The 26,530-nt window shown below is 53.0% G+C and overlaps 1 protein-coding gene across 1 annotated transcript in view; it reads left to right on the top strand.

The window, feature by feature from the left end:
- The window catches only part of SYNJ2 (synaptojanin 2), a 73,773-nt gene that overhangs the window by 5,605 nt on the left and 41,638 nt on the right, over nt 1-26,530 (top strand). Inside the window, exons 2-5 of the mRNA XM_028103246.2 lie at nt 4,505-4,775; nt 8,795-9,020; nt 16,133-16,216; nt 22,778-22,839. Coding sequence (XP_027959047.2) covers nt 16,142-16,216; nt 22,778-22,839 — 137 coding nt within the window. The 5' untranslated portion in view covers nt 4,505-4,775; nt 8,795-9,020; nt 16,133-16,141. The remainder of the gene's footprint in view (nt 1-4,504; nt 4,776-8,794; nt 9,021-16,132; nt 16,217-22,777; nt 22,840-26,530) is intronic.

The following is a 26,530-nucleotide window of genomic DNA, read 5'->3' as shown; positions in this document are numbered from 1 at the left end:
GTATTCTTGGCTGGGAGGAAACTGATCCTGCCTTACTAAAAACAAAGCCTAGGTCTTGTGTGCAAGGTGAGCGCCCGAGGGGACATCCTCCACACCTGGGGCAGGTGAGTCCCCCCAGCCCCACTGTTAGCCCCTAGAGACACCTGCTGACAGGTAGGCCAGGGGGCAGTGACCCCCCCCCACCCCCCACCCCACAATCTGGTGCTGGACTTGAATCAGGACGCTTCCCTTAAAATCTGTAGTACATGGAGCGCATCCAAGGTTGCTAGACAAGATTGGGGAGGGGGAGTCATGCCAGGACTGGAGTGACAGGAAGCCACGCGCCAGGCTGTGGAGGGCCGGGTCCCCTTCCCGGAGAGGCCGTGGCCCGGCGCAGTTCCTCTGAGGTCACAGAGGCAGTCCACGGCACGCGGACTTGGTCAGTTCTGAGGAGAACAGTTCCTCGGTCCTCACCTCCTTGGTTTGCCTAAGAATGTCCCTGTGATGAGGGGTCGTTTCTCATTCTCTTCCATCCCCTTGCACCTGACCTTCTCCGGCCTCCAGCATCGTACCATGGTGTGTGGCTCTGGGAGGCAGATACCTACCGATGCCAAACAGAGGGCCGGTTCCCCCTACTGTTGTTGGCTCTGGGGAGGCAGCATGTCACCTCGGTGCCTGGGTGACATTTGGTTTAACAAGTCAGGGAACAGCCAGCGGTTGGCTTTTGACAAAACTGGAGAACGTCAGTGGGCTATCAGCTGACGGCACTGATGGTGATTTGATGGACGGATTTTGTGATTTTTTTTTTTTTTAACAGGTAACTCAGAAGGACGTTGAAGAGTGATTGGGCAACATTTCTATAATGAAGCCCTTTCTGTTCCTAGGCCGTCTGGCGCATTGTTCTCTGAGGCCCGGAGAACACTGTGAACACTAAGAACAAGGTTTCTTAGTGTTCACATCTGTAAAAATGAAAAACAGAACTAGACTTGGTAGAGGATCTAGTTTCATTCCATTAATAAGTAATACTTATCTGTGGGTATATGAACCAGAGGTCCCATCCACCTTCCCAACAAATCTTTATATTTTTTATGTTAAATTACTGTTTAGCAAAGCATTGTGTTTATAGTGTTTGACCAATTTTGTACTAAAAATCATTGCAATGATAACTCAAGTCTTTTAAACACTTTGAGCGTTAGGATCAAACTGCTGCACTGTAGGATCAAGAGACACAGAAGCACAAAATATGTGACATTAGGATGAAATTCTGGGGGGACATGGAATGGAAATACGAGGAAAATCCCATCTGTTAAAGAAGAACTTATTCATGCATTCCTTGATCAAACCAGAGTCTAGATTCTACTGGATCCTGGTAAAGAGGCCCACAACAGTTTTATTTTTACATGTCAATATTTAGGATATTGTGGAAAATATATTATTCACAACCGTTTAAGCTAATGATGAAAGCTCGTGGCGTCAGATGAGCAAGTGGTACGTTAGTCAGCCACACCCCTAGTGAGACAGTAAGCCAGTGGGACTGGAGACCGCCAGACCTGGGGGCCCGAGGGAGCCGGGGAGGTGACACCCACCACCTTTGCACTGTGGGTCCAACACAGACTAGCCGCGCACTTGGGCAGATGATTCAGCTCCCCCCCGGGGACAGTCTGTCACGTGTGAAATGGCAGCCTCATCAGGCACGTGGCCCATCCTTCAGCGAGGATCTAGGTAAAGAGCGCCGGCTCTGGAAGCAGACTTGGCCTGAGTAACTTGCCCAGGCGCTAGAGCCCGAAAGTGGGTTCAAATCCCCCCTCCCCCGCTGGGTCACCTTGGGCAGGCTTCTTAACCTCTCTGTGCCTCCAGCTGCCCCTCTGTGAAATGGAGCTAAGAGTGGTACCCGCCCCCTCCTCCATGGGCTTGTTGAGAGGAAGGTCACGGAACAGTGTCTGGTGCCCGGGAAGCACCAGGACCTGAGAGTCCATTGTCATCAAAGTGCTTGGTTCCAGTGCGCTCCTATGGTGGCTTTTTATTTTTTATTTTTTATTTTTTTAAAGATTTTATTTATTTATTTGAGAGAGAGAATGAGAGATAGAAAGCACGAGAGGGAAGAGGGTCAGAGGGAGAGGCTGACTCCCCGCTGAGCGGGAAGCCCGAAGTGGGACTCGATCCCGGGACTCCAGGATCATGAGCTGAGCCGAAGGCAGTCGCTTAACCAACTGAGCCACCCAGGCACCCTATGGTGGCTTTTTAAAGATTTACCTGTGCCTTCCCCTGAGCCCCTCGTCCCAGGACTCAGGAGCTCCAGTTCTCATTTATTTTAAGAGTGTTTCATGCCTGCTGCAGCCGCCCCTCCTGAGCCTCCCCCGGGCCACTGCCCTGCACAGGAAATGCCTACTGTCTTCAGAGCCGCCCGGGACTCTTGCCAGGGACTCAGGCCCCCCCACGCAGGGGCTGTTGAGGAAGTGCTGCTCGAAATCCACTCCACAACTTGGGTGGAGAGACTTAGTTTTCCACGCTTCTCCTTGACCCCACTCTGTATTGAATCCCCTCTGGGGCTCGCAGCCTAGCCCGCAGGGGCTGTCCCCCGGCCACGCCTCTGACTGTTCTTGAACTCCGCTTTCCCTGCTCTGAGCACATCGACAGAGGCAGAGGGGATGCCTGGGCATTGGTTCGAGCACAGGCTATGGGCCAGTTTGTGTTTGTGGGGCTATAATTCGGGGACATCAAGCCCACACAAACGCCACCTGTCTTCCAGAAATGACACTTATCCTGCTTAAGAAACTCAGCCCCCCGACACTGATCACTGTCCACAGCATAACTGTCTTATTCTTTAAAGTGGTTGCATTAGTTTCCTGATCATCTGCCTGGGGAGGTGGGATATGAGCCAGTATGGTCGCCTCATTGGTTCTCCCCCACCCAACAAGGATTGGTAGGATTAGTGACCTAGTTATTGGAGGAAGGCATCTTTAAAAAAAACCCAGACGTGTCCTGGCCCCGAGCAGCACCCTTCTTCTTATCAAGTGTGAGGAGGGAGTGGGGGGGGGACACAATGAGCACTAGGAACTTAAGGGTCTTTTATCAGAGTGTCTGAAATGTTGGCCACCATGGCTCCCGATAATGACCTCTGACCGTTGGGAACGGATCTTGCTGGGAGCAGGTCCTTTAAAGCTCAGCAGGGTGGGAAGCATGTCCTCGGGACCAGAACCACGCCAGCTCCTGAAGGCCGGGCGGTCCCCCCAGTGATCTCTCAGGCCCTCTCCTGAAACAGAGCAGGACCGCCGTCCCTGCTGTCGCCACAGCAGAGCCTCGCCATGCACCCCTGACTCCCACAGCACGTGCTTGCCAGCACCTGTGCGGTGGGGGGTGCGGCAGAGAAGGCAGCCACGGACGGTGTGGTGGGGTTCCCGGAGGGGCTGCCTCATTCTTCTGGCAACCAGGCGGGCAGTGGTAGGGGTAATCATTTCGTGGGGAGTGGGGGGCTCAGGTAGGAAGTATTCCTCAAGCATCTGCCATGTGCAGTGCTGTGACGGAACGATGAAGCAGAGTCCTGCCCCTAAGAGACCCCCGATCTACTGGGGGACCCAGATGGGAGCGAGGTTGTTAGCTTTGCGTCTATGAGGGCCAACAGGGATGCCGTTGGCCCGTAGGAGGGGCACATAGCACTGTCTTGGGAGAGCAGGGCAGGCTCCCCTAGAGGAGTTCTCCTGGAAAGGAGGGACTGAGCTACGGCGGCCCTGATGAACACTGGGAAGGCTCGTGGCTCTTCTGGAGGGTGGAGGCAGGGAAGGTGAGTGGGGAAGGCCTTGATGGACAGATGGTGGTGGTGGGGCGTCCTGGGCAGAGACAACATCTTGGGCAAAGGCCCAGGGGTGTGAGGGCATATGGCGTATTTGAGGAGCCACAGAGGACAGCCCTTGAGAGCTGCTGGACCGTGGGTGTCCGCAGGTGGGGAGGGATGGGGGTGGTCGGCCTGGGAGGAGTTCCCCTTCCAGTCCTGGGGGAGGTGGGAGCTGTGGGAGGATTTAAGCAGAGAGGGAGGTCTTCCAGCAGGCAACTTCGAGAGGTTACTCTGGTGGCTGAGCTTGGAGGACTGACCCCACCGGGGGGCCTTGAGCAAGGTGGTGCCTGAGGCTTCACGAAGAGGGTGGACTTGCAAGGCTTTGGGGGGCAGGTAGGGGGAGGCGATAGGGCCGGGAAGGCTCCAGGCCAGTGACCCTCAGGCTGGTGGGCAGCAGGGCGGCCTGGCTGCTGCTTATAGCACAGGTGGTTGGCCCCTGGCTCCGCGGTCTGGATGGGACCAAAAATTCGCAGTTCCAGTGGGCTCCCAGGTGGTGATGCTGCTGCTGATCAGAGGCCACCCTCGGAGAACCAGGCACTGGGCTCCAGGCTCAGGTGACAGATTCCTGGGGCTGCGAGGGAGCGAACACAGCCACGTGGTTGCAGTGGCGTTGTGGGCGCCTGTCCCCTGCTCGGCTCTGAGCTGCTCCGGCTCCGGGAGGTGCTCAGCCCCCTTTGTCTGTTTCCCTTCCAGGCGCCGCTTCCCTGAGCTTCCTGGTTCTGGTGACAGGCTGCACGTCCGTGGGCAGAATTCCAGAGGCCGAAATCTACAAAATCACCGCCACAGACTTTTACCCCCTGCAGGAGGAGGCCAGGGAGGAAGACCGCCTCACAGCCTTGAGGAAGATCCTCAACTCAGGGGTCTTCTACTTCTCGTGGCCCAGTGATGGGTCCAGCTTCGACCTCACCGTCCGGGCACAGAAGCAGGGCCGCGACAGCTACGAGTGGGGGAGCTCCTTCTTTTGGTGAGGGCCCTGGGTCGTCTCCTGCCGCCCCGCCCCCGCATCCCCGTCCCCCTTCGGTCACATGGAGGGCGGGCTCTGATTGGCACCTGTGTCCTTGTTCTCTGCTTTACATCATCCCCAGGGTCCTGGGGTACCTCTGAGAGCCCAGTTGCTCTCAACAGAGTGAGAAAAAAGCTAACCCCCCCTCCCCGCCCTGGGCTCAGAGAAGGTGTTCGAAGTGGTCTAATGTAGATTTAGAAAAGAAACTCTCCATAAGTAAAGAGCATGAGAGCCGGCATCCACCGGGGTACTTCCTAAGTGCCGGGCCGTGCTCAGTGTTCCTGTGGCCCTCTCAGCGACCCTGGTTACCCTCTGGTGCACACACATTTTACTACTGCTTATATACGGTGCTCATGTTCTAATAAGTTCCCTGCTGGTAATAACTCAGGATCCTCATAGTAACCTATGAGGTAGGGTCTGTTTGTTATGCCCATTTTACAGATAAGGAGACTGAGGCTTGAACAAGTGAGGGAATTCGAACCCAGGCATTCTGGCTCCAGATCCTGTACTGTTAATCACCAAGCCAAACCAGCTCCTCCAACAATGAGGAAACTGAGTCAGCCTGCCAAGGTGACACGTAGTCATGTGATAAGACGTATCCTGAAGCCCAGACCAAGGTGCCTGGATTTCTGTATGTTGAGGGTTATTCAGGTGCTCCTTCATGGACACAGCCAGGTGTGGATGACTGTATAAATATGTAAATTATCTACAGCTCTCTCTGGACGCTGGGGGTCATGACCCTGGCAAATCCTGTTGGGGAGGGGTGGTGCAGTGATTTACACTGACAGGTGCCAGGCCTGGGTTGTCAACTGCTGTACCCTTCAGATTTGCCAGGAGATGTGTAAGAAGTGAGTCAAGCCGACATGATGAAAATCGTGCCATAGAAATTGCTCCAGTTTGCCTCATGTACTGAATGTTCTTAGAATTCCAGTGCTGGCCGTTTGGAGCCACCCGTTTTCCAGCCCTAAGACTGGGTTGGTGAGGCTTATTTACATCCTTTATTTATGCCTGCCTCCCTCCCTCCCTGTGCCCAAACCCAGAAACTCGTAGGTCTCCTTCACTGCATGAATGTTTTCTTCCTTGGTGCTTTGGGCCCCCCACCCCTGCCAGACTTCTGTTTGGAGAAAGAGGCTTCACCATATCCTGCCGTGCGCCTCGGCATTCCCTACCCCCAGGCCCTCTTGGACCCTCTCTTGGGTTCTTGGGGCAGTAATGTGCTCAAACTTGAAAACACCCGTGAATCTCCTGCTGATCTTGTTCAAATGCAGATTCGGACTCAGCCGGTCTGGGCGGGGGAGGGGGGGGGGGGCAGACTCAGCGTTTCCAGCCAGGTGACCACGGTGGCTCCTGCCCTGGGGTTTGAGGACCCCTCTCTGAGAAACAGGTCCAGGGGATGGTGTTTCTGTGAATCATTAAGTCCATTTCGCAGGGACGAGCTGGTGCCCCTGAAGTCCACTGAAGTTAGGGAGGCAAGGGCTGTGGATTCTGAGCGATATCTGTGCTAAGGCCACAGAGCAGGGACTGGCGGGCAAGGAGAGGTCTCAGAGCCTGTGACATTCCTTGGCAACATCTTAGGACGGTAGGGGATGCCTGGGGAACCGGGTGGCCTTTGTGACTGCTTTTGTCAGGCTTTCTTCTGTGAGCTGTGGGGCTGGAGACCTGGGGCCCCCAGAGAGCAGCAGGAAGGGTGCAGACCACGAGGTGGAGGCTGAGGGGGGCTGGGGAAGGGGCAAGCCCCAGGTGGACACCAGACTGTATCTTGAGCTGAGAGGAAGCAGCAGTCTGGAGGGTGCCAGGCCGCTGGGTGTGGTGTTCGGGCGGTGCCCACAGAACTGACCACAACTGAGTCAGCCCCGACTGAGTGGTCACGGGCTTGGTTGCTAAAGCCACCATTCGGGGGTGCCGCGTTCCAGGTCTGGACCCACATCTGGAGTCAGATGGGGTCAACACGGAATGTGGCTGGTGAATGGCGGGGGGTGTAGGGCGGTGTGAAGTTGTTTTTCCGGGCTGCTGATGGACCCCGCCGAGAATTGCTTCCCAGTGGAATGCGAGCCTGGGAGGAAACTCACAGTGGTTTTCCTTTATAGATCTGGGTCCCTTCCTCCGAGGAGAAGAGCTGTCCTCCTATAGCACGCCAGGCCAGTGTGGCTACAAACAGGGATTCTGAGTTGACTGTTTGGCAACAGGCTCCTTTGCCTGACCCCTGGTGACTGATGGTGGCCATAGCTGTGTGGCTGGGAGACTGGAATATTACGGAGGCTTTGCCTTGATGCCATATGCAGATTTAATTTGTTACTAAAGCTGGTTCATCATCTGAATTTTGGAGAGCGATTCAGAACAGGAAAACACGTTTTTGTAAAGGAGTGCCCTGTGATCATCATTTTTCAGGCAGACAAGCACAGTGGTTAGGAAAGCTCAGAAGGGGGCCCCACGTGGCCGCTCCCAGAGGGGTGGGGTTCCTCAGCATCGGTCGGGGAGGCTGGCCCGAGACCTTGCGAGCCTTGCTGCTTGGAGAAGCCACCGGAGACATCAGGGCTCACAGGGTACTTCTGAAGAAATGAGAGAAGGCTGTTATCTCTGAGGAAGGCTCTAGGGCAGGAACAGTGCTGCCTTTTTTAAACAAATAGGGCATTGTGATCTAGATTTGCTTAATACCCTGTGGGAGAGAGCCTTTTGGGAAGGTTCCTGCCTCCCTGGGAGTGTCCGAGAGACCCTGGAAGGTGCTGTGCGGGTCCTCTGAGCACCCCGAATGGAGCTTGGCCTGTAGTGTCAGGGGTCCTGGCACCCCTCCGAGGCCTCCCTTCTCAGAGGGGCTGCTGGGGCCGAGTAAGATCGAGTGGGTGTTGGGGAAGCTGAGAGAGCAAGGGGAGGTGGTGGCCAGCACAGGTGCGGCTGGTACTTGTGGGGCCTTCAATGAGGGAGGAGGTAGGCCTGGGGCTGGTGGGGCCAGTAAAGAGCGCAGGCTCCCAGCCCTTGCCGCTTACTGGCTCCCAGACCTTGGGCAAGTCCTTCACTTCCCTGTGCCTCAGTTTCTTTATCTGTAAGATGGGCTGAATGATAATACCTTTCACATAGGGCCTTTGGAGGATGGAGTTAATCCACCCCAAAGCACTTAGAGTGGTGCTCGGTGCACTTGATAAATGTTGGCTTTTATCCCCATCCTTATCATCATGGACACCAGGGGTCCCCAGAGCCCCAGAACAATCCACCAGATATGGGGACGAAATCCTGGAACTTTCATTGCTCTTATTTTAGTCTCATCCTTTTTATAAAAAATATTTTATTTGAGAGAGAGCACAAGCAGGGGGGAAGGGCAGAGGGAGAAGCAGACTCCCCACGGAGCAGGGGGCCCAGCGCAGGCTCGATCCCAGGACCCCGGGATCCGACCTGAGCCAAAGGCAGACGCTTAACTGACTGAGCCACCCAGGTGCCCCTTGTCTCATCTTTTTTTCTTTATTTTGGATTGCTTCCTAGTGCTCTCATGGGGATAGGCTATACTTCATGGGATATATATGTCATTTAAATAAGCACGCATATATTTAATGATTATTTTTATCATTTATTATTTAATTACAAAACCTATGATTAAGTTTTTTACTGATGGGATTTCTGATTTAAAAATGTGGAGGCCAGGGGTTTAAAGGGAGACTCCTCCCATGTTCCCTGGAAGGTGGTGGTTGGCTCACACTCCCCGCCGGGCTTTCCATTCGCTGATACTGACGCCCGCCGTGGTTTGGGGAAGGACGCCCCGGTTGATACTGCGCAGCCTCCACTGCCCTGCTGTTTGGAGCGCGGGGGGAGGGGGCGTCACAGAAGCACGTGAACCTCCCGGCCTCTCATCCCCAGCACCGAGGCCACTGCAGGCGCCCTCCCCCCACGCCCTGCCCGCGCCGTGCACCTGCCCCTCCCGACTCGCTTGGGCGCAGTGGTACCTGGAGGATGCGCTGTGACCCGAGCCGCTGTGGGGCTCCATTTTGCAGGAACCAGCTGCTGCACGTGCCCCTGAGGCAGCACCAGGTGAGCTGCTGCGACTGGCTGCTGAAGGTCATCTGCGGCGTGGTGTCCATCCGCACGGTGTACGCCTCGCACAAGCAGGCCAAGGCCTGCCTCATCTCCCGCATCAGCTGCGAGCGCGCCGGCGCTCGCTTCCACACCCGCGGCGTGAACGACGATGGCCATGTGTCCAACTTCGTGGAGACTGAACAGGTCAGTGCCCGGCCCGGTCGGTGGCGCCTGGTGGTTCGGAGGGGACACGGCCGTGCACGTGCGTTTCCGTTTGGGGCAGAAGAGGTCCAGGCATATTGGAGGTCGTTTCTGGTGATCGTGGCTTCCTCTTTCTGATTAGAGAACAGAGTCATTGGGGCTCCGCCTGCAAATGTGGCTTCCAGTTGGCCTGGGCTGTCTTTCTTGATTCACTTTTGCTGGGGTAATACTGCTTCCCCGAGGTACTTTCAGCTAAAAGGAAGCAGGAGTTTTTGCTATGGTCATAAACGGTGATAGTTATTTCAGAGGGCAGGCGATGGCTGAACCAGCAGGGTTGGCAAATCTTCTTAAGATGAAAAGTAGATCAGTAAAGCAGGGATGAGAGGAGAAACCATTTTTCATTCTAAATCAACCGGAGCATGTCTTAGCACCTGGGAGTTGCGAAATCTGCGTGTTCAGCGGCACTTGCTTTCAGCTTCCATGAATATAACCATCTGCTTAATATCTCATTGATTTTTTTCTCCCCCTAAATTCTGTTCTCATTCCCAGAGATGCTGTCTTACATTGGTTTTTTTTTTTTTCTCTCTAGTTGCAAATCTGTAGGCTAAGGCCACCTTGTAGACTGACAGGTGGAACAAATTATAAGAAAGGCAAACCCCATGAAAGGCACAGGTGCCACGTGGCTGGGGGTGTCACGCTGCAAACAGCCTGTTTATTTAGCCTCGATGTGGCTTTGCATCCCCTCCTTCTTGCAGCCGAGAGAGGTGTTTTCTACCAGCACGTGAGCCAGTTTAATTCAGCACAGATCTGAGCACCTGCTTTCTGCGTGTGAGCTGCCCCCTGCTTGGGCTTAAGGTGAGGAGGTCCTCTTGGAGTCAGATGCTGAGGAGGAGGACTTTGGAACGGGAGCTTTCCGATGAGCCGCATCTTGCCTGTGATGGCTGTTCATTCTGTCTCCTCTCCTGGATATAAATAATATCTGGCTAAAAATGTCAGAGAAAATGTGGCCCCGAGATTGGAGGACATTTTCTTTTTTCTTGCTCATGTCCGAGTGATGGAAAGTACTTCCTTTCGTTTGCATGGCCCCGCCTACATTACCGCATCCCATCCCCATGCTTATCCTTGTGTGATGAGCCTTTGAATCAGTGCACTCAACAGATCGTTATTGTTTATCGCCTGCCAGGGGCTGAGCGCTGTGCCAGGAACTGGGGGCCAGAGGTGCTAAGCGTATTTGTACAAATCAAAATGCCCATGCCCCTGAACCTGGCAACTGAAGCAGATGGAAGAGGTTTTTATCTGCGGCACTGGAGCGTGGCCCCTGCCTTGCTCTCCATCCGGCTTTTGGGTAGATAGTCCCTTATTTACTCTTCTTGTTTGGTGCTTCCCAGAGTTGTGAGTTTCAACCTTTTTTTAAAAAAAATTGGGGTCTCATCTATTGTATCCTTATCAAGTAAGTCATTGGAAAAGCACCTGCCCTCCCTCTCACTGTTGTTCCTGAGAGATGGGCATTTTAACACTGCAAATCTACTGTAACAAAGTGCCGCAGACAGGGCTTAAAACAACTATTTATTGTCTCACGGTTCTGGAGGCCAGAGGTCCAAACTCGGCGTGTTGGCAGGACCATGCTCCCTTTGAAGCCCCTAGAGGAGGATCCTTCCTGCCTCTTCCAGCTCTGGGGGCCCCCTTGTGGCAGCCCTCCCATCTCTGCCTCACCTCCATGTGGTGGCCCTCTCCCCTTTAACGAGGAGACCCCACCCTGTCCAGTGTGCCCCATCTTAACCGCATCTCCAAATAAGGTCACATTCTGAGTGCTGGGGATTAGGATTTCAACATATCTTTTTGGGGGACACAGTTGAACCCATAAAGACATAATTCAGTGTTAAGGGACAGTGCTTTAAATGCAGTACATTTAGCTTTGTGAAAAATCTCGATACTGTGCTTGCTTTTCTCATTCTTCTACAGACTAGGGCTGGGGACTTTGGTTATTTCACCTATGTGGGCCTGGTGACTGGCATTTGTCCCATGCGCCCAACTGCTCGGGCTCAGAGACAGGGACCTTGTTTCCTCATGGCCGGCCCAGCAGGGCCTCAGAGACACCACCCGCCTGCCGTCTGGCTCCTGGAGCCTGCAGCCCCGTGCTATTTAAATGGCCTCCACCTGCCTCCCTTCTCAGGATCGCGGAGGGATTTCCTGGTTCACGCAGCCTTTGCGGTCTTCCTAGTTCGTGCTTTCTCTCCCTTTTCCTCTTCTGGACTCTGGATCAGACCGAGGTTTTCTTGATGAAACCCTCAGCCCAACCTTGCTCTAGAAGCATCAGACAGGCCGACAGGCAGCCGGACACCCCCATCTGCTGTTCCCCCAGAGATGGGCGGTGAATGTGGCCCTCATCCGGGACCAGCATGGCTCCTTGGGCGCATGGTGATTTTGTTTTTACCAGACATGTAACGGGGCAAGGGCGTCATGGTGGCCTTGCCCCCAGAGCGGTTCTCTGTGGGGCTACTCCCAACAGACCACATGCTCTCCCAGGATGATTCATGCCTTCCGAGAGCCCTCAGACAGTGTGACCACCATGGTGTGGGGCCGGGGGGCAGGAGTGGCGGAGAAGGCCACCCCCAGGTGCAGGGAGGCGTCAGTTCAGAGCCGACTCCAGGTATGTCCTCGTTGGCAACAGGGGAGCAGACTCGGAGCCCCCCAGCTGAGTGTGGTTGTGAGCCCGCCCAGGCAGGAAGGCAGTAGGAACAGGACAGGCACCTTCACCGTCCTGGGAGGGCCCCCCAGTCGGTGCTCACGGACGCGCACAGCACCACGTGGGGCCGCCCTGGCGGGGCAGGAGTGAAGGCGTGCGCTTCCGAGGAAAGCGTCTGGCCGAGGGACACCCTGGCCGTGCCCTGGGAGCCAGCGCAGCCCGGACGGGGGGTCAGCCACTTCCCGAAGAGGTGGCGTCTGCCGTAGGTGCGTCGTCCCCTTCCCTGAAGTGTTTTCAGAGGCAGGATGAGCAGCCAAGGCTGAAGGAAAGAAGCTGCTCCCCAAGAGACAAGAATCTGATGTTGCTCCCGCTTGTCCAAGACAGCCATTTTCTCTGTCTCTGCAATCGTGGAATGATTTTGTTGACAGCATTTTATAGCAATAGAAGTGCTTAGGTTGATCTCAGTTGTTTGTTTTTAACACAAAAACCTTTTCCTAAGTGGAGTATATATGTAACCAGTGTTGCTGCCAAGCACACCTCTGCCTTCCTCCCTCCGCCACCTGCTGGTGAGGGGGCTTCTGGGTACGGGCGCCCGGGGAGGATGTACAGGCTGCGGGCATCTGTGCGCTCGGCGGGGGGGGGGGGGGGTGGGCAGCTTGGCAGGGGGAGCTGCACGGTAACCGTCCGGGAAACCTGCTGAAACCCCGTTGAAGTTGGCCCATCAGGGGCTGCGGGGATGTGATGGGGGCCTGGAGAAGTCACCCCCGGGAGCCCGCATGGCCCGCTGCCTGGCGTTTGTGGAACCGAGACTGTCCGGCCTGGGAAAGGATGGTGCTCTGGGGTAGCGTGCACCTGCCTGCAACCTTGGTGGCTTTGCTCAGGGTGACGGCAGAGTGTGCATTGCTTGCTGAGGCCTTCGAATCAAAGTGATGCCGTTTGCAGCGTGGGGTTGATTCGTTCCGGTAGCATGGTGTTGCCTGCTTTGTGACCCGACCGTGGAAGAAGGGCAGGCTTTGGAACGTGGGCTCCTCACCAGAGAGTGGCAGGCAGCATCTTGGAGGAAAGTGGGTGCTGAGCTGCAGCAGGAAGGGGTCTCAGCTGGGTCTGCTTGGCTCCTCTGGGCAGTCGCCCGTGGATCCCAGGCCCCTGCTGCAGAAGTGAGGCTCTTCAGACCCCAGCCTGTGGCCATGTGGGAGTGGGAATCCTTCACTAAATGCTTGAATGTGGCTGACGAATTGTGCCGTGCCCCTTTGCAAACGGTGGGACTAGACAGAGAGCAGGTGGGTCCCCTGAGGCGGGGTCCTTCCTAAATTAAATGTTCAGGGAGCCGGAAGAGGGAGATGCTTTCAGCACCACCCACTCTGCCTTGCTTTAACATTTTTCCTCAGAGGAATGAACAGGCTTTCTCCTCCAAGGCAGGCTGTGTGTGTGTGTGTGTGCACGTGTGTGTGCACGTGCACGTGTAGCATGTAAGTGTGCATGTTTCGGGGGGAAGGTTCGTGTGTGCGCACGCACAGGTGTGTGCATTGATGTGTGGTGTGTGAGTGCGTGTTTGGGGGGGGTTGTGTGTGGTGTGTGTGTGGTGCACACATGTGTGCAGGTATGGACTTCATCTCAGTCTTCCTGGGAAGAAGCCTGGAGTCCTTTCGGCTCTGCTGTGAGTCATACCTGGTAGGATTGCTCTGCAGCCGTGACTCACCATGCAGAAAAACAAACCCCAAAAAGTCCCTTTGGTCTACCAAAAGAAAAAAAAGAAGAGGAAAAGTATTTGGCTATTGAAGATAAGGCCACTGATTAATCTGGGAAGGCGAGGACGTCTGCGTGTCTTCCCAGGAATGCAGCAGCCTTGAAAAGCACTGGTTTGCAAACACCTTACCTGGAAATGGAAGTTGAGCCAAAGCCTTTCAGATAAAAGAGTATCTGCTGGCTTGCAAGTCTCCCTGCATTATCCCTTTCTTTTTAGGGTCCTTGGGTTTCTGCTCCCACCACTCCGTGAAAGGGGCCACTCTGAGTTGCCAAGGCCAGGGTGTCTCAGGCCCAGCGTGGGCTCGCCACTGCTCAGCCATGGTGGACTCCCTCCCACCCCATGTGTGTTCCTGCAGTCCCGCTCCCCACAGCCTAAGCCCTGCTCCCCCAGTGCTCTGACCCCTGCCCGGTCTGTCAGTCCTCCGCAGGGGCCCTCATCCACACTCCTGGGCAGTGTTCTCCTGCCCTCGAGAGCAATGAACCACCGCCCTGCACTGGCATCATCTTCCCTCATTACTCATTTACTCCTCCCTGCGACCAGGTGACAGTAACTTCACCAAGAGAGGGAAACTGAGGCCCAAAGTGGTTAAGGAATGTGCCCAGGGTCACCCTGCAGGGCACATGGGAGCTGGCAGGTAGAAGGTGCTGTCCCAGAGCCCATGAACTGACCTGCTTCCCTGTTCCCCCTCCTCTCCCCTCCCCCCAGGATCCCGATGCCCTCTGTGAAAACCACTTCTGGGAGGCGAGGCGTCGAGTCTGCCAGAAGTATTAAAACCTCTGTTCTTTAGCTCAGAAGAAAAGCACCACTGGCTTTGTCAGTGCTGGCTTTGTCTTATCACCTTGGCAACAAAGAAGGTGGTCCTGATGGTGAATGGGACGCAGAACTGAAATATCTTCACGTGGGAGGGAGGAGTGGAGAAATCAGAGGCATCTTTTCTTCCCGTCCCAGGGGTGGGGTCTGGAGTGTGGGGCCTCCTGGGGGTTATTTTCTGAAGCCCGTTCTGCCTGTGCAAGTTCCAGCTCAAGAGGAGTGTGGTCTGATGCTAGAAGTAGCTCATTTAGCACGTGTTAAAGTGAAGGGTAATAGTTCCATAGCTTGAATGAGGTCCTGGCACTGTTAAGGGCTATCCTTATAGAGAAACGTTGGCTAAATTGGTTTCTTTCTCACTAATCTGGACCTGTAAGCTTTTAATCTCCCTGTAGTCAATGATGCCTACATTAGTTTAAGCAGTCTGCTGCTTTCTTCTAGTTTTGGTCGTTTGTTTTGTTTTAAGATTTTATTTATGAGAGAGAGAGAGAGAGAGAGAGAGAGAGAGAGAGAGCGCGCACAAGCTGGGGGGAGGGGCAGAGGCAGAGGGAGAAGCAGACTCCCCTCTGAGCAGGGAGCCCAATGTGGGTCTTGATTCCAGGACCCAGGGATAATGACCTGAGCTGAAGGCTTAACGGACTGAGCCATCGAGGCGCTCCTGGTTTTGGTTTTTGGTTTTTATGGGGTTTTGTTGTTGTTGTTGTTGTTGTTGTTTTTAGTAGAATAATAGGGCGTAGCAAATTTGCTGGTAGTCCGTATCTGGAAACAGACAAGTTCTTAACCCAGTGCTTTTCCCTTTGGAAAAAGGAGTTCAACTCAACTCTGTAGCTGCCAGGCTCCCGTAATTCCCGTTGTTCCAGGGAGCTGCGCGTCTGATGCTCAGGTCCTCTGCCGCCGCAGAATTACTAATGCATGTGTGATCTGAGCGTGATCTAGCCTCACAGAAAGCTACCCTGTAAGGGAGCAGGCTGGTAAGAAACGGAAAGGATCAGCAGCATAGCCCAGGCTGGCCCTGCCAGGCCAGGGTAGAATTACTCAGATAAAGGGCAGTGCATCTGATAGTCGCTGCAGCCTCCCCTCGTGATGCTCAGGACTGTACTTCTTGTCCCTGTAACACTCCCTTGCATACAACGTCGGGGGGGGCTGCAGGTAGATGAGCTGGTACACCCCGAAGTAACGGTGTGTGTGGTGGGGGAGGAGATCTATTCTTTAGCGGGTGAGTATCCTCTGCTTCCAGGCAGGCGCTCCCCACTGGAAGCCTGTGGAGGCTGTGCGGCGTATGTTGACTTAGTGATGGGTTTAGGAACACGGTGGCATAGGGCCAGAAGCAACTGCAAGTTCAAGTGAAGTCTTGACCTGCGTTGTCAAGTGCAGTGTCAGTAACTCGTGTGGTCACCCCGGTCTTCTGGCCATAGCTTGTTTGTTTCATCCATCCCTTTGCAATTGCTCTCTGCTACTTAGCTAGTTGACAAGGTGAGAATAGAGGGCTCTAAGGAAAGTCTTAGTTAAATTCCAGAGCACATTTGCTTCTGTTCCTACAGTGGGGAGCGGGGAGGCATTGCTGGGCTTTCCAGGGAGCTGGGGAAGGCTGTGTTTAGTCCCGGGCGGCTGTGGCTCTCCCCAGGGGGCCCTGTGCCCACTCCAGACTCCTTGGAGGCTGGTCAGCCACCAGCATGCCCGTGAGCACACGGGGCTGGCCTTGGGTCAGGGAACAGCGAGGCCAGGCTGGCCAAGGGAGCCGAGGGCACAGGAGTCCCCTGTCTGCCCTTCATTCGGGCTGGTGTCGGGTCTCAGGCGGCCGGATCCCGTTACCCGGCCCCAGGACATTCAGTTTCATTGAGGAATACTTTCCCTTTATGTTTCCTTGTGGTGCAGACAATTTACATGGATGACGGAGTGTCGTCTTTTGTCCAGATCAGAGGCTCCGTTCCACTGTTTTGGGAACAGCCCGGGCTTCAGGTAGGTAATGAAAAAAGTAAGTCACCTGCCTCTCTCTTCGGAACAACTGTGGTTTGTTTCTTTTAACCGTATTTCCTTCAGTTTCCAGGCTTGTTCCTCAGGTCCATTGGATTGAGCTGAGCTGCCGAAGTCTGCACACCTGTGTGTGTGTGTGTGTGTGTGTGTGTGTGTGTGTGTGTGTGTGTGTGTGTATGCATGCACATGTGTGTGTTCGCGTGTGTGTGTGGTGTTTATATACAGAAATGTATACATCGTGTGTAATCTTCTGACCCTGAGCTTGCTGTTAATGCAGGGTCTGTCTCCTGGGAAGAGTTCAGGGCATGGCACCACATTCCAAGGGAGGCCTTTGCCGATGGCACCACATGGGAAGGGAGGCCTTTGCTGATGAGCAAGCCACGTAATGTAATTGAGTGGAATTACTTTGTTAGCCCCCAAGTTCAGTGTATGGAGAACACGGCCAAAGATGTTTTTTGAGAGCCGAGACCATCCTACGGGGGCTTTGAAAGGTTTCCAGGCCCTAGTGGCCATGCAGCAGGTCCGATGGCCGGAGGGGGGTACCTGCTGTGGGAACACGTGAGAATGGCACGGAACTTTCCCGTGATTTCTAAAAATACACCTTGCAGTCTAAAACAGGGCTCTGGTCTGTGCCAGAGGTATTTGGCGTTCTGTCTCCTGGGAAGAGTACAGGGCATGGCACCACATTCCAAGGACACGTTTGTCGTCCATGGAACTGTGCACTGCCTCGTTCTCGAGTTCCTTCCCCGGAGGGTCATGGGCCGAGTGGGTCTGAGGTTCCTCAGCGTCGACCCCAGACCTTGCCATCTGGCCCAAGCGATCGTCTGTGTGCCCAGAAGACCCCCCCTGCCCAGGCCTCTGTGGTTCCGGCTCCCCTTACCAAGGGCGCTGCGTGTTGGCGGTTGGGTTGTCAGCAGTGCCTCAAGAGACTCAGGGCCGTCTGCCAGGTTCTTGGGGGCTGTTTGCCACCACTGGGTCTCTCGCCGGCCCTTGACTTGACGCCGTGGCAGCAGGAGGCACTTTGTCCACGTGGCTGTCATTGTGCCGTTGACAGCCTTGATAAGGAACCATGTCAGTTCCTGGAGGGAGGTGGAGGCGTGAGGGTCTCCTGTGGGGTCTGACTTCTGGTGGAGGGAGAAGCTTTTTCAGCCTTCAGTCTTCCCATCAGAAAGGAACAGCTAAGATGTATGAGGCTGGCTGGTGGCATTACGTGGCGGCATGGACAGACATTCCTGAGGGTGATTAGGACAGGGAAGATGATTCTGGAGCTCATCCCAAAACAGTTCTTTTAAATGGCTTTATCGCAATCTAATTTATATGCCATAAACTCCACCCATTTAAAGCATACAATTCAGTGGTTTTTAGTGCATTTATAGAGTCATGGAGCCAATCACCGTGGTCTAATTTTAGAGGACTCATCACCACTAAGAACCCTGTCCCCGCTGGCTGTCACCCCTCCCCGTGCCCTCCCAGCTCTCCCCAAGGCCAAAGCAACAGCCAGTCTATTTTCTGTCTCTATAGATTTACCTGTTTGGGACATTCCAAAAAGGGTTTTTGAAACTTGATTTTCTTTCAATTTGGAGTTTTCCTTCTGAAACTTCTGGAGCTCTGTATTTAGAAGAATAAAAAGCAAACATCAAGTGAGTAGGGGATAAAAAGGAAGCAGGAGACAATGTTAGGTTTCACGTGAAGACTTTAAGAAATCCAGAAATTGGGGGTGGTCGTGATAGTCTTGGAATTCGGGCAGGAGCCTGTGAAATTCATCCCCTTCACCCCTGTGTCCAGTTCTGGGTCCTTCTGACCTCCGACGCTGACCCTGAGATCAGGATTTGGGATGGCCGATGTTACCAGCGGTCTGCTCCCGGCCTTACAAGCTGCCTGTCTGCAGGGCGTTGCGGGGGGCGCATCCGAGTGAGTCTGATTCCCCAGACTTTCGAGAAGCTTCTCCCTCTCTCCATTGTGTCTTGCCCGAGGCTTTCCAGCTCTTGGCATCTTCCATCCCATTTCTAGGACTCTCCATGTTCCGGTCTCCCTCTTCCCAAAACAAAGCAAAACTGGTCTGTCATCCGCCTCTTTAATTTTGGTCCCCAGCTTGACCCACTTGATGCAGCCTGACCCTGACATGGAACAGCTGTCCCTCAACCCAACATGGGCAGCCTCAGTGGAGCTCGGGGGGCCAGGAGCTCGCTTTTGGCAGCCGTGGTGCCTTTTAGATTCATAACACTTGTACCGCCCCAGAGCCTCCGTGGTTTCTTCAAAATAAGTTTCCAAAGGCTCTAGTGTTTATTAATCTTACGGAGGATTTGCTAACCTTTGGGTCTGATACCCATGTTTATCCTCTAAAACCATCCACCATCAAAGAGAGATTAGGTCATCTTCAGGGCGACCGGGTTCGGTGATGGTCTGCAGTCACCCGCCTCTCTGAATTACCAATGGCAAGCCCGAGGATTGATTCTGGTTGTTTGTCTCCCCTCCTTCTTAGGTTAGATGAAAAATGCAAAGATTTTTGGGCAGACGACTTGCATTTTAAATTGCAGTGTTGCACCCTCTTGGGGGCTCTCCCTGGGAACCGATGCGCCCTCCCAGAGATAGGGCATAGGGGTGGGGACGGGCAAAGGGGACTCAGGATGATGATTTGTCTGCACGTTTTCACGGCAGTGGTGCCTTCCTTACAAGCTCCTGGATCCTGACACCATTTCGAGCCACCGTGTGCCTTTCACAATTTCCTCTTTACCATGTAAACAGCTTTGCGGTTTATAAATAGCCACACTGAAATCTTACATTTAAAGCTAATTGCTCTCCTGGTGTGGTTAGTGAGGGAATATATTCTTTCTATACTTTTAGTCCGTTGAAGATGTTGCTCCCCTGTCACACGCGTATACCGACGGGTCTTGCCAGGGTGAGTTAGGTCTCTGTTTTGGAAGCTTCCTATGACGTCAGCAGTTGGAGGAGGATGCAGATTAGTCCCCTCTGCTGTTCCCACCTTGCCTACACTCTACACTCGCCTCCTCCCTGTCACACCCTGTTCACTAGGCTCTTGGGTACACGGCACTGTATGTGCTCCTTTGTGTAGTTGTACTTTTTTTGGTCCCCAGAAGGATGTGAGATGCCTTGTAGCGCGACAGTTTCCAAAAATAAGACGTTGGGTTGAGGGAAACATCCTCCTAATGCAAACAAACCGAATCCGGGAGAGAGTCGCGCACGCACTGCGGGCCCCGGGTCTTGTGTGTTTGCATGAGCGAGCTCCTGTGTTTCCCAGCAGCCATCGCCCAAAGAACCACGATCGAGAGGCAGCTTCGGCTGTGATTCAGAGCATAAACTTAGCCATGATAGGCCCTGGTTCCAGTTCAAGTTCTGGTTCCCTTGGCTTAGGGGCCCTATTCTTTCGACAAGTCTTTATCTCAGAATAAGGTTCTTATCAGAAACAAAAAACCCGAGAAGTTCCTCTCTTTGCCCAGCCTTAGTTTATTCTTCTGTAAGTGGGGTTAACAGTCAACCTCACAGGGTTATGGAGAGGTTACGTCACGGCACATAGTAGAATTCAGTGCAGTTTCCAGAACCCGGAGGGTGCACAAGTGGTAGCTGTTAATATTTTTAACGTAAGTTATACCATCTAGGAGACAAGAACACAGGTTGCATTGGGAGAACATGGCTCTTTGCACCCAGAGAGTGGAATGAGAGCCTCGCCCGTGAGGTGGGGACAGTGTCCACGTGTCTCTCTATCAAGACAAGGCCCAAGGACGAGGCTGCTGGTGTCCCATCGCCCCGCCCTCAGAGCAAGCCATTTGTTCATCCCAGAGACACTGAGCATCTGTGGGTACATGGGGGCACTTTACGTCATAGCCCCTGCCTTTGGGAGGAGGTCATGACAGGCTGGTGTGAGTAGAGCCCATGAAAGAGGAAGCCAAGATCCCTAGGGCAGCTGTGGGGAGGGTCAGCTCGGCTGCTGAGGGGGTGGGTGTCTGAACCGACTCGGGAGGGATGGGGCCACATCGCCCAGGCGAGGAAGGCAGCCCGCAGAGGCGACCACACGTGCGGGTGTGGCGGCCCAGTGGTCTCAGCGTGTCCAGGGGGTTGCAAGGCTTGCTGCTCACAGCCCAAGGCATGGGGACCGTGGCCAGACATCAGACCGGAAGGGCAGGCAGGGGCCAGATGGAGACACTAAGGAGTTTATGTTTTACTCCAGGAGCTGCTAAGGGCGGGGGGGGGGGTGGTTTGGGGGGGCACCCTGACTTGGCTGCACTGGGTATAGAAGAAGAAACTTTGGGTTGTGATTCGGGGAGAGGCAGACATGTCCATTAACAGAACTTGTCACTAAACACCAGGCTTCTGAGCCCTGGACCATTGTTTTTCTACTCTCCCCTTACTGCCTTCCCCTGGGAAGGATTCTGAAAACAGCCGCAGCTTATCCAGGGGAGATTTCTGGCCCGGACGGACAGGCTGACCGCGCAGCAAGCAGCCCCTTCTCTTGGGCTTCAGCCCTCGGGGATCTCGGGGACGGTGGCTCAGAGGAACGTGGGCCTGCTTTCTGCCGGTGCCCACCTCGTGCGTTCCGAAGACAAGAGCTGACCGGCCTCGGAGTGCCGGAGAGAGCGGTCTTCTCAGAACTCGGGCTGTGCAGGTTTTGGGGATGAACTCTCGCGTTCCTCAGCCAGGTGTTGATGCCTTTGGGGAGAGGAGTGCAGAATAAACACAGCAGCAAAGTGAAAGTGATTGGTGGAGCCTCTCCTAAGGACTCCCAAGATTTCTTAGGACCAAAAGGGACTTGGGACTTTATTTGTAGAATCATTTAGACGGACACGCCTAATCCCAGTGATTTCTAAGTCTGTTGCTGAGAAGCCCATTGTCTAGAGTGGCTCTTTCCTCGGGTATGAAGAGGGACGGATGTATGACCTATGGCAGGAAAACTTGGAAATAACAGTGGCCCCCAGTGGTGCAGACAAGCCTAATGACACCATGTTTGTAATGCCCCATAACCAGCAAAGCCGAACAATACACTTCAAGAAACGTTCTATCTTAAAATAATTCCAGACCTACAGAAAAGTTGTGGGAACGGTAGGGAGAACTCCCATGCATCCTGACCCAGATTCACTTGATGTGAACCCCTTGCTGCCCCCACACATGTGATCCGCTATTTCCCGAACCCCTGGAGAGCGGGTTGCTTACATCACGTCTCCTTACTTAATATGTCGGGACGTTTTTCTTGAAGGTAGATATGTTCTCCTGATCAGCACAGGATGGGTACGCGGTCAGCAGGTGTGACACGATGCTCTAAACTGACCTGCAGTCCACATTCAAGGTTTATCGATTGTCCCCATACTGTCCGTCATGGCACCTTTCCCCCTTTGGTCAGGGATTGGGACGTGATCCTGCCCTGTGTGTCATTGTCACGTCTCTAGTCTCCTTTGATCTGGATCAGTTCCTCTGCCTTCTGTCTCTTGGACACTGACATTTTTGGAGAATGCAGGTCTTCTTTTTTCTTTAAACCCAAGGTGCCTCATGTGGGGGTTTCCAGGTGTTTTATTATGATTGGGTTCATGGTGTGGGTCGCTGACCCCACCACATCCTTGTCAGAGTGCCCCATCCGTGTCCCACAGTGGCCATGTGCCCCCTCATTAGTGATGTTAGCTTCCATCACTCAGGCACGGTGCTACTCAGTTTCTTTCCTTATAGTTACGGTGTCTTCCTTTTCAACTCATAAGCATCTATGAGAGACTCAGCCCATGCTAGGAACCTATGCCCATCAGACTCTCCCTGAACATTTATGATCAACAGGTGGTTTTGCTGAACCATTCTTTACTATGATGGTTGTAAAATGGTGATTTTTCCACCACTGTAACCACATTTATCGATTGGTGTTCTACTGTAAGGGAGAGCCCTCCCTTCCCCCCATCCACCTGCCCACCTCCCTGTCCGTTCATCTGTCCACTCATCCACCCAGTCAGCCAGCTCTCGTCTGTAGAGATTTGTGAATTTCTGTTTCAGTCATCAGATTATAATCCATTACTGTCCTTTATAGTTCAGTGCTCACACTGTCCCAGATTTGTCCAGGGAGAGCTTTTTTAAGCTGGCCCCAATAACAATACATAATTTTAAGTTTGTTTCTTAAACTTTTGATGTTAAATAGGTAATTCTAAATCATAAGGCATCTTAGTTTGCAGGTAGTTATAACTCAGATTTTAGGGTGGTCGAGGTCCCCAGACTTGCAGAGGAGGCTGAGAAGTGGTTTCTCTCTCCCTGGTTGGCTTACATTCACCTCTGCAGTCTGACATGGGTCTCATCGGCTGACCCTGAAGTTTCTCTTCTGCCTTTGGAAGAATTCCAGCCAGCGTGGGGTCCATGCGGCATTTGGGATGGGCTGCAGCAGAGCCAGACTCGGGCTTCGGGACCTGAGTTCGAGGCGGGCCTTCCAGATCTGTGCAGGGGCCACAGAAGGGGCGAGAGGCTGCCACGTGTAGCCTGGCTGGCAGCGAGGGGGATGGGGAAGACCATCACTTCCTGGGTTCACGGAGCAGGAAGAATCACTAGTGTTTCTCTTTGCTTTAGGTTGGCTCTCATCATCTGAGACTCAACAGAGGCCTAGAAGCCAACGCCCCTGCTTTCGACAGGTAGGACTGTTTGGCACCATCCTAAGCCCGTCATCCTTTTGAGAGTCTCCCCCCCGCCCCCCCCCGGACAGAAGCACAGGGGACAGCGGGAGGGGAGGGCCCTACACCCTGGACCTGCATCTGCCTTTTACTTTGGTTCTTTGGGCAAGAGGGGAGTGTACAAAACGGGATTTTTAGTGGCTCTCAGGTTTTCCTGAAAGTTCATTAATACTGAGGTAACCTTTGGCAATGATTTTATCTTTCCAGTTCGTCCTTTAATGAAGCTTTGTCCCTTTGTCCTAGTTAACAAGGGATAACCTAAATTATAGGGTATTTGTGGCTGCTTGTTTTTCCTTTAAAAGCGATACATTCCCAGACTTAAAAAGTCTTAGTATAGAAAGGTATAAAGTGAGAAATAAAAGTACTGTTAACTTCCAGTTCCCTCTACTAAAGATTTCACTATTCGTTTTTGATGTATCATTCTAGAAAACCATTTGGCAGATATACAGTTCATTTTCTGAACCACAGACTGGACCATTACACGTTTCCTGTTATGGAATTTTCTTAAGAATAGCTATCGCTCAACTGAACAGTAACTTATATTTGACATAGTTAATGTCTTCTTAAAATATTTGCGTTTTTAATCTAAATACTAATTTTAAAAAATTAGTGAGTGTCATAAAAATTCCAAGAGTGATTTTTTTTTTCCAAGGGTATTAATCGTTCTGCCTGAAGCTTGATTTGGCTGTTAAATCCGTGCACATCCTTCTTGTTTACCGCAGACTGGCACGTCAGCCTGACGGTGACCGTGAATTAGCACATGGTGTGTGTGTACATGAAGATCCTCTTGCCTGTTTTCAGGACGCTGTTAATGTGTTCTGTGCATTGTGTAGATGGCGTCGTTGTAGGAGACACTGAGCTGCATTAAATGTCCTTAGGAAATTGAAAATGAGATTTCCTCCCTAGCTGATCACAGTAGAAGGGAAGGGACATGCATGCGGGGCTTGTTTCAAAGCCTTGTGTTGATGAGCTTTATGTGTGTGTGTGTGTGTGTGTGTGTGTGTATTTTTTTTTTAAGAATGTTCACACTGACTTAAATATTTTTAAATCCTGTTAGTGCATGGTGTGTGCCCCCGAGGATAGGCCCTCTCTTCTCGCAGGAGCCCATTCAAGGCCGTAAGCCCTTTGACGGGACTGGAAATGTGGCTCACGACACGCTGCCTTCCTAAAGCGGTCTAGCCAGGATGGGGCTGCCCTGCCTCACGTTGGGTGCTGCCCCGATACGCTCATGGCAGCGCCGTGTAGGAGCTCGGGCTCATGATTCTCCAGCAGACCCACTGCAGGGGGGCACTGGGGGTCCTAAGGGGCAGGGCTACAGACCCCTGGAGGGGTGCCCCATCTCTGGCACATCAGGGGGCTCTCAGGAGTTTCTCCCTTCTTTGATGTGTTTGGTCCAGAGTAAATCCCTTACCCCCCCCAACCTGCCCCCACGAAACCCCTTTCCCTGGGTAGTTTGAGTACACACGGAATACCTGTGGCCAGTGCTGTACTGTTCCCTAGGTTGTTCATTGCTCCCTCTTGTCCACCTGCCGTCCAGGGGAGAGAAGGGGGTGCACTGAGCAGGCCTTGGCTGCGCCGGCCTGAGGAGGATCTTGTTTCGCTGGTAGTTTGGATGGAAGTGTTAACCTTTCATGGTGGGCGGCGCCTGGGTCTATCTCACCTGTACGGGCTGCTGGCCCCCCCCACCCCTTCCTCCCTCTCTTTGCGCGGAGCTGCTTGCATCTGTGGTCCCGGGATGGACCCTAGGGTGTGTTTCCCTGCTGGCAGCTCTGTTACGCCCTGCTTCCCCGACTCCTCATGTCCCAAAAAGCCTCCCGGTTCTCCAAGGAGCTCCACACAAAGGTAACGGGCGGGCAGGCAGGGGAAGGGCCCCGGGTGCCCAGAGCATGGAGGCTGGGCTGAGTCTGGCTGGTCTCCGGCTGGGCTCCAGCACTTCCCCTGGGAGCCCTGAGGTGAGTCTTAGTGTATCACTAGTAAGTGTATTATCTTATTTTAAAATTAAAAGGAAGGAAGGGAGGGCACCTGGGTGGCTCAGTCGTTAAGCATCTGCCTTCGGCTCGGGTCGTGATCTCAGGGTCCTGGGATCGAGCCCCACATCGGCTCCCTGCTCAGTGGGGAGTCTGCTTCTCCCTCTCCCACTGTGTGCTTGCTCTCTCTCTCTCTCTCTCACACACAAATAAATAAATAAATAAATATTTTTAAAAAGGAAGGAAAGGGAAACCAGCTCCGCTGTGCCAAGGACTGACTTGTCACTTTTTTTTGCTTTTTAGCCCTCCTTTTACAGGAGGAGGATTAGCTTTATGGTACAAAGGAACAGCTCAGAAGGATGAATAATTTGATCACGGGTGCTTGGGGCTGGTGTGATGAGCGATATTGTTTCTCTTCCAACTCTGGGTTTGGAACCTATTGAGACACAGGGTCACACATCAGCCTTATTTCTGATAAGCTGCATTGTGGGAGTCAGCTTGCAGGTGTGGCCACAGTGGGCTTCCTTGAATTTCACCCCCAAATCATGAGTGCTCACTCAGTGGCCCAACAGAGTTGGGCAGCTCAGACTTGCCACCAGAGCAGAGCCTGCCCTTTGGCTCCATGTATCTGACCTCTGGCCAGGACACACCTTCCCCGGGCAGGCAGACCCAGGAGAGCCCAGAGGGGCTGAGCCATGCACACTCCATCTCTTCTCAGACCCTCACCCTGAGCACAGGCTTTGCAGAAGCCCCCAATTGCACCAGTCTGATTGAGCCCTACCTCTTCCCGGGGCAGGGACTCCACAGGGAGGGTGGGGCTGCCAGGTGCATCCTTGAGCTCACCCTTACCGAGTCAGCAGAGGACCTAAATTCAAAATACCCCTTTCAGAATCCATATTCTACTAGACAGTGCTAACCCCTCCAAGTTGGTAAGAGAGTGTCTTTTCCTTTATTGGGCTAAAATTGGTTCTTTTGTGCTAATTAGCGTAAAAAAATGTCATCCTAGAAATTTGGGAAATACAAAAATCTGTAAAGAAGAAAAAGATTTTAAGTCACATAAAATTCCACCACTTTTAATATTGTGGCGTGCTATCTTCTAATCTTTTTTCTATCTTTAGGCATGAAGATTACGTGATGAAAATATGGTTTACGTTTGCTTTTGCTTTTTGTATTGTCTTTTTCCTTATATTTTTTTAAATTACATTTAAGCACTCCTACCATTAAGATTGTAAAGTTAACTTTTCAAAAGCTGGTGATAAAGGATAAATATTAGTCTTTCCCTAATATTTCAACATCTGTATTTTTTTTTAAAGATTTCATTTATTTTTTTATTTGAGAGAGAGCATGGGCAGGGGAGGAGCCAAGGAAGAGGGAGGGGGAAAGAATCTCAAGCAGACCCCACGCTGAGTATGGAGCCAGACTCAGGGCTCGATCTTAACGACCCTGAGATTGTGACCTGAGCCAAAACCAAGAGTCAGATACTCAACCAACTGAGCCACCCAGGTGCCCCGCAACATATGTATTTTTTTAAAAGTCTCTGATCTATGAATATTTTTCTAAAGCCTGAAATTTTACTGTGCCTTCTTGCTTGGTTTACACATAATTACACATAATGAAATAGGGCACTTAGATAACAGACACTGAGGTTAACAACCCTCCTACCAGCTTTTCTAGTTTAGAGAAGG

This window comes from Eumetopias jubatus, unplaced genomic scaffold, assembly GCF_037043125.1.
Source record: "Eumetopias jubatus isolate StellerSeaLion01/CBP00866 unplaced genomic scaffold, mEumJub1_p1.0 scaffold_6, whole genome shotgun sequence".
NCBI lineage: Eukaryota > Metazoa > Chordata > Mammalia > Carnivora > Otariidae > Eumetopias > Eumetopias jubatus.
This window is presented reverse-complemented; position numbering and strand designations above follow the sequence as displayed.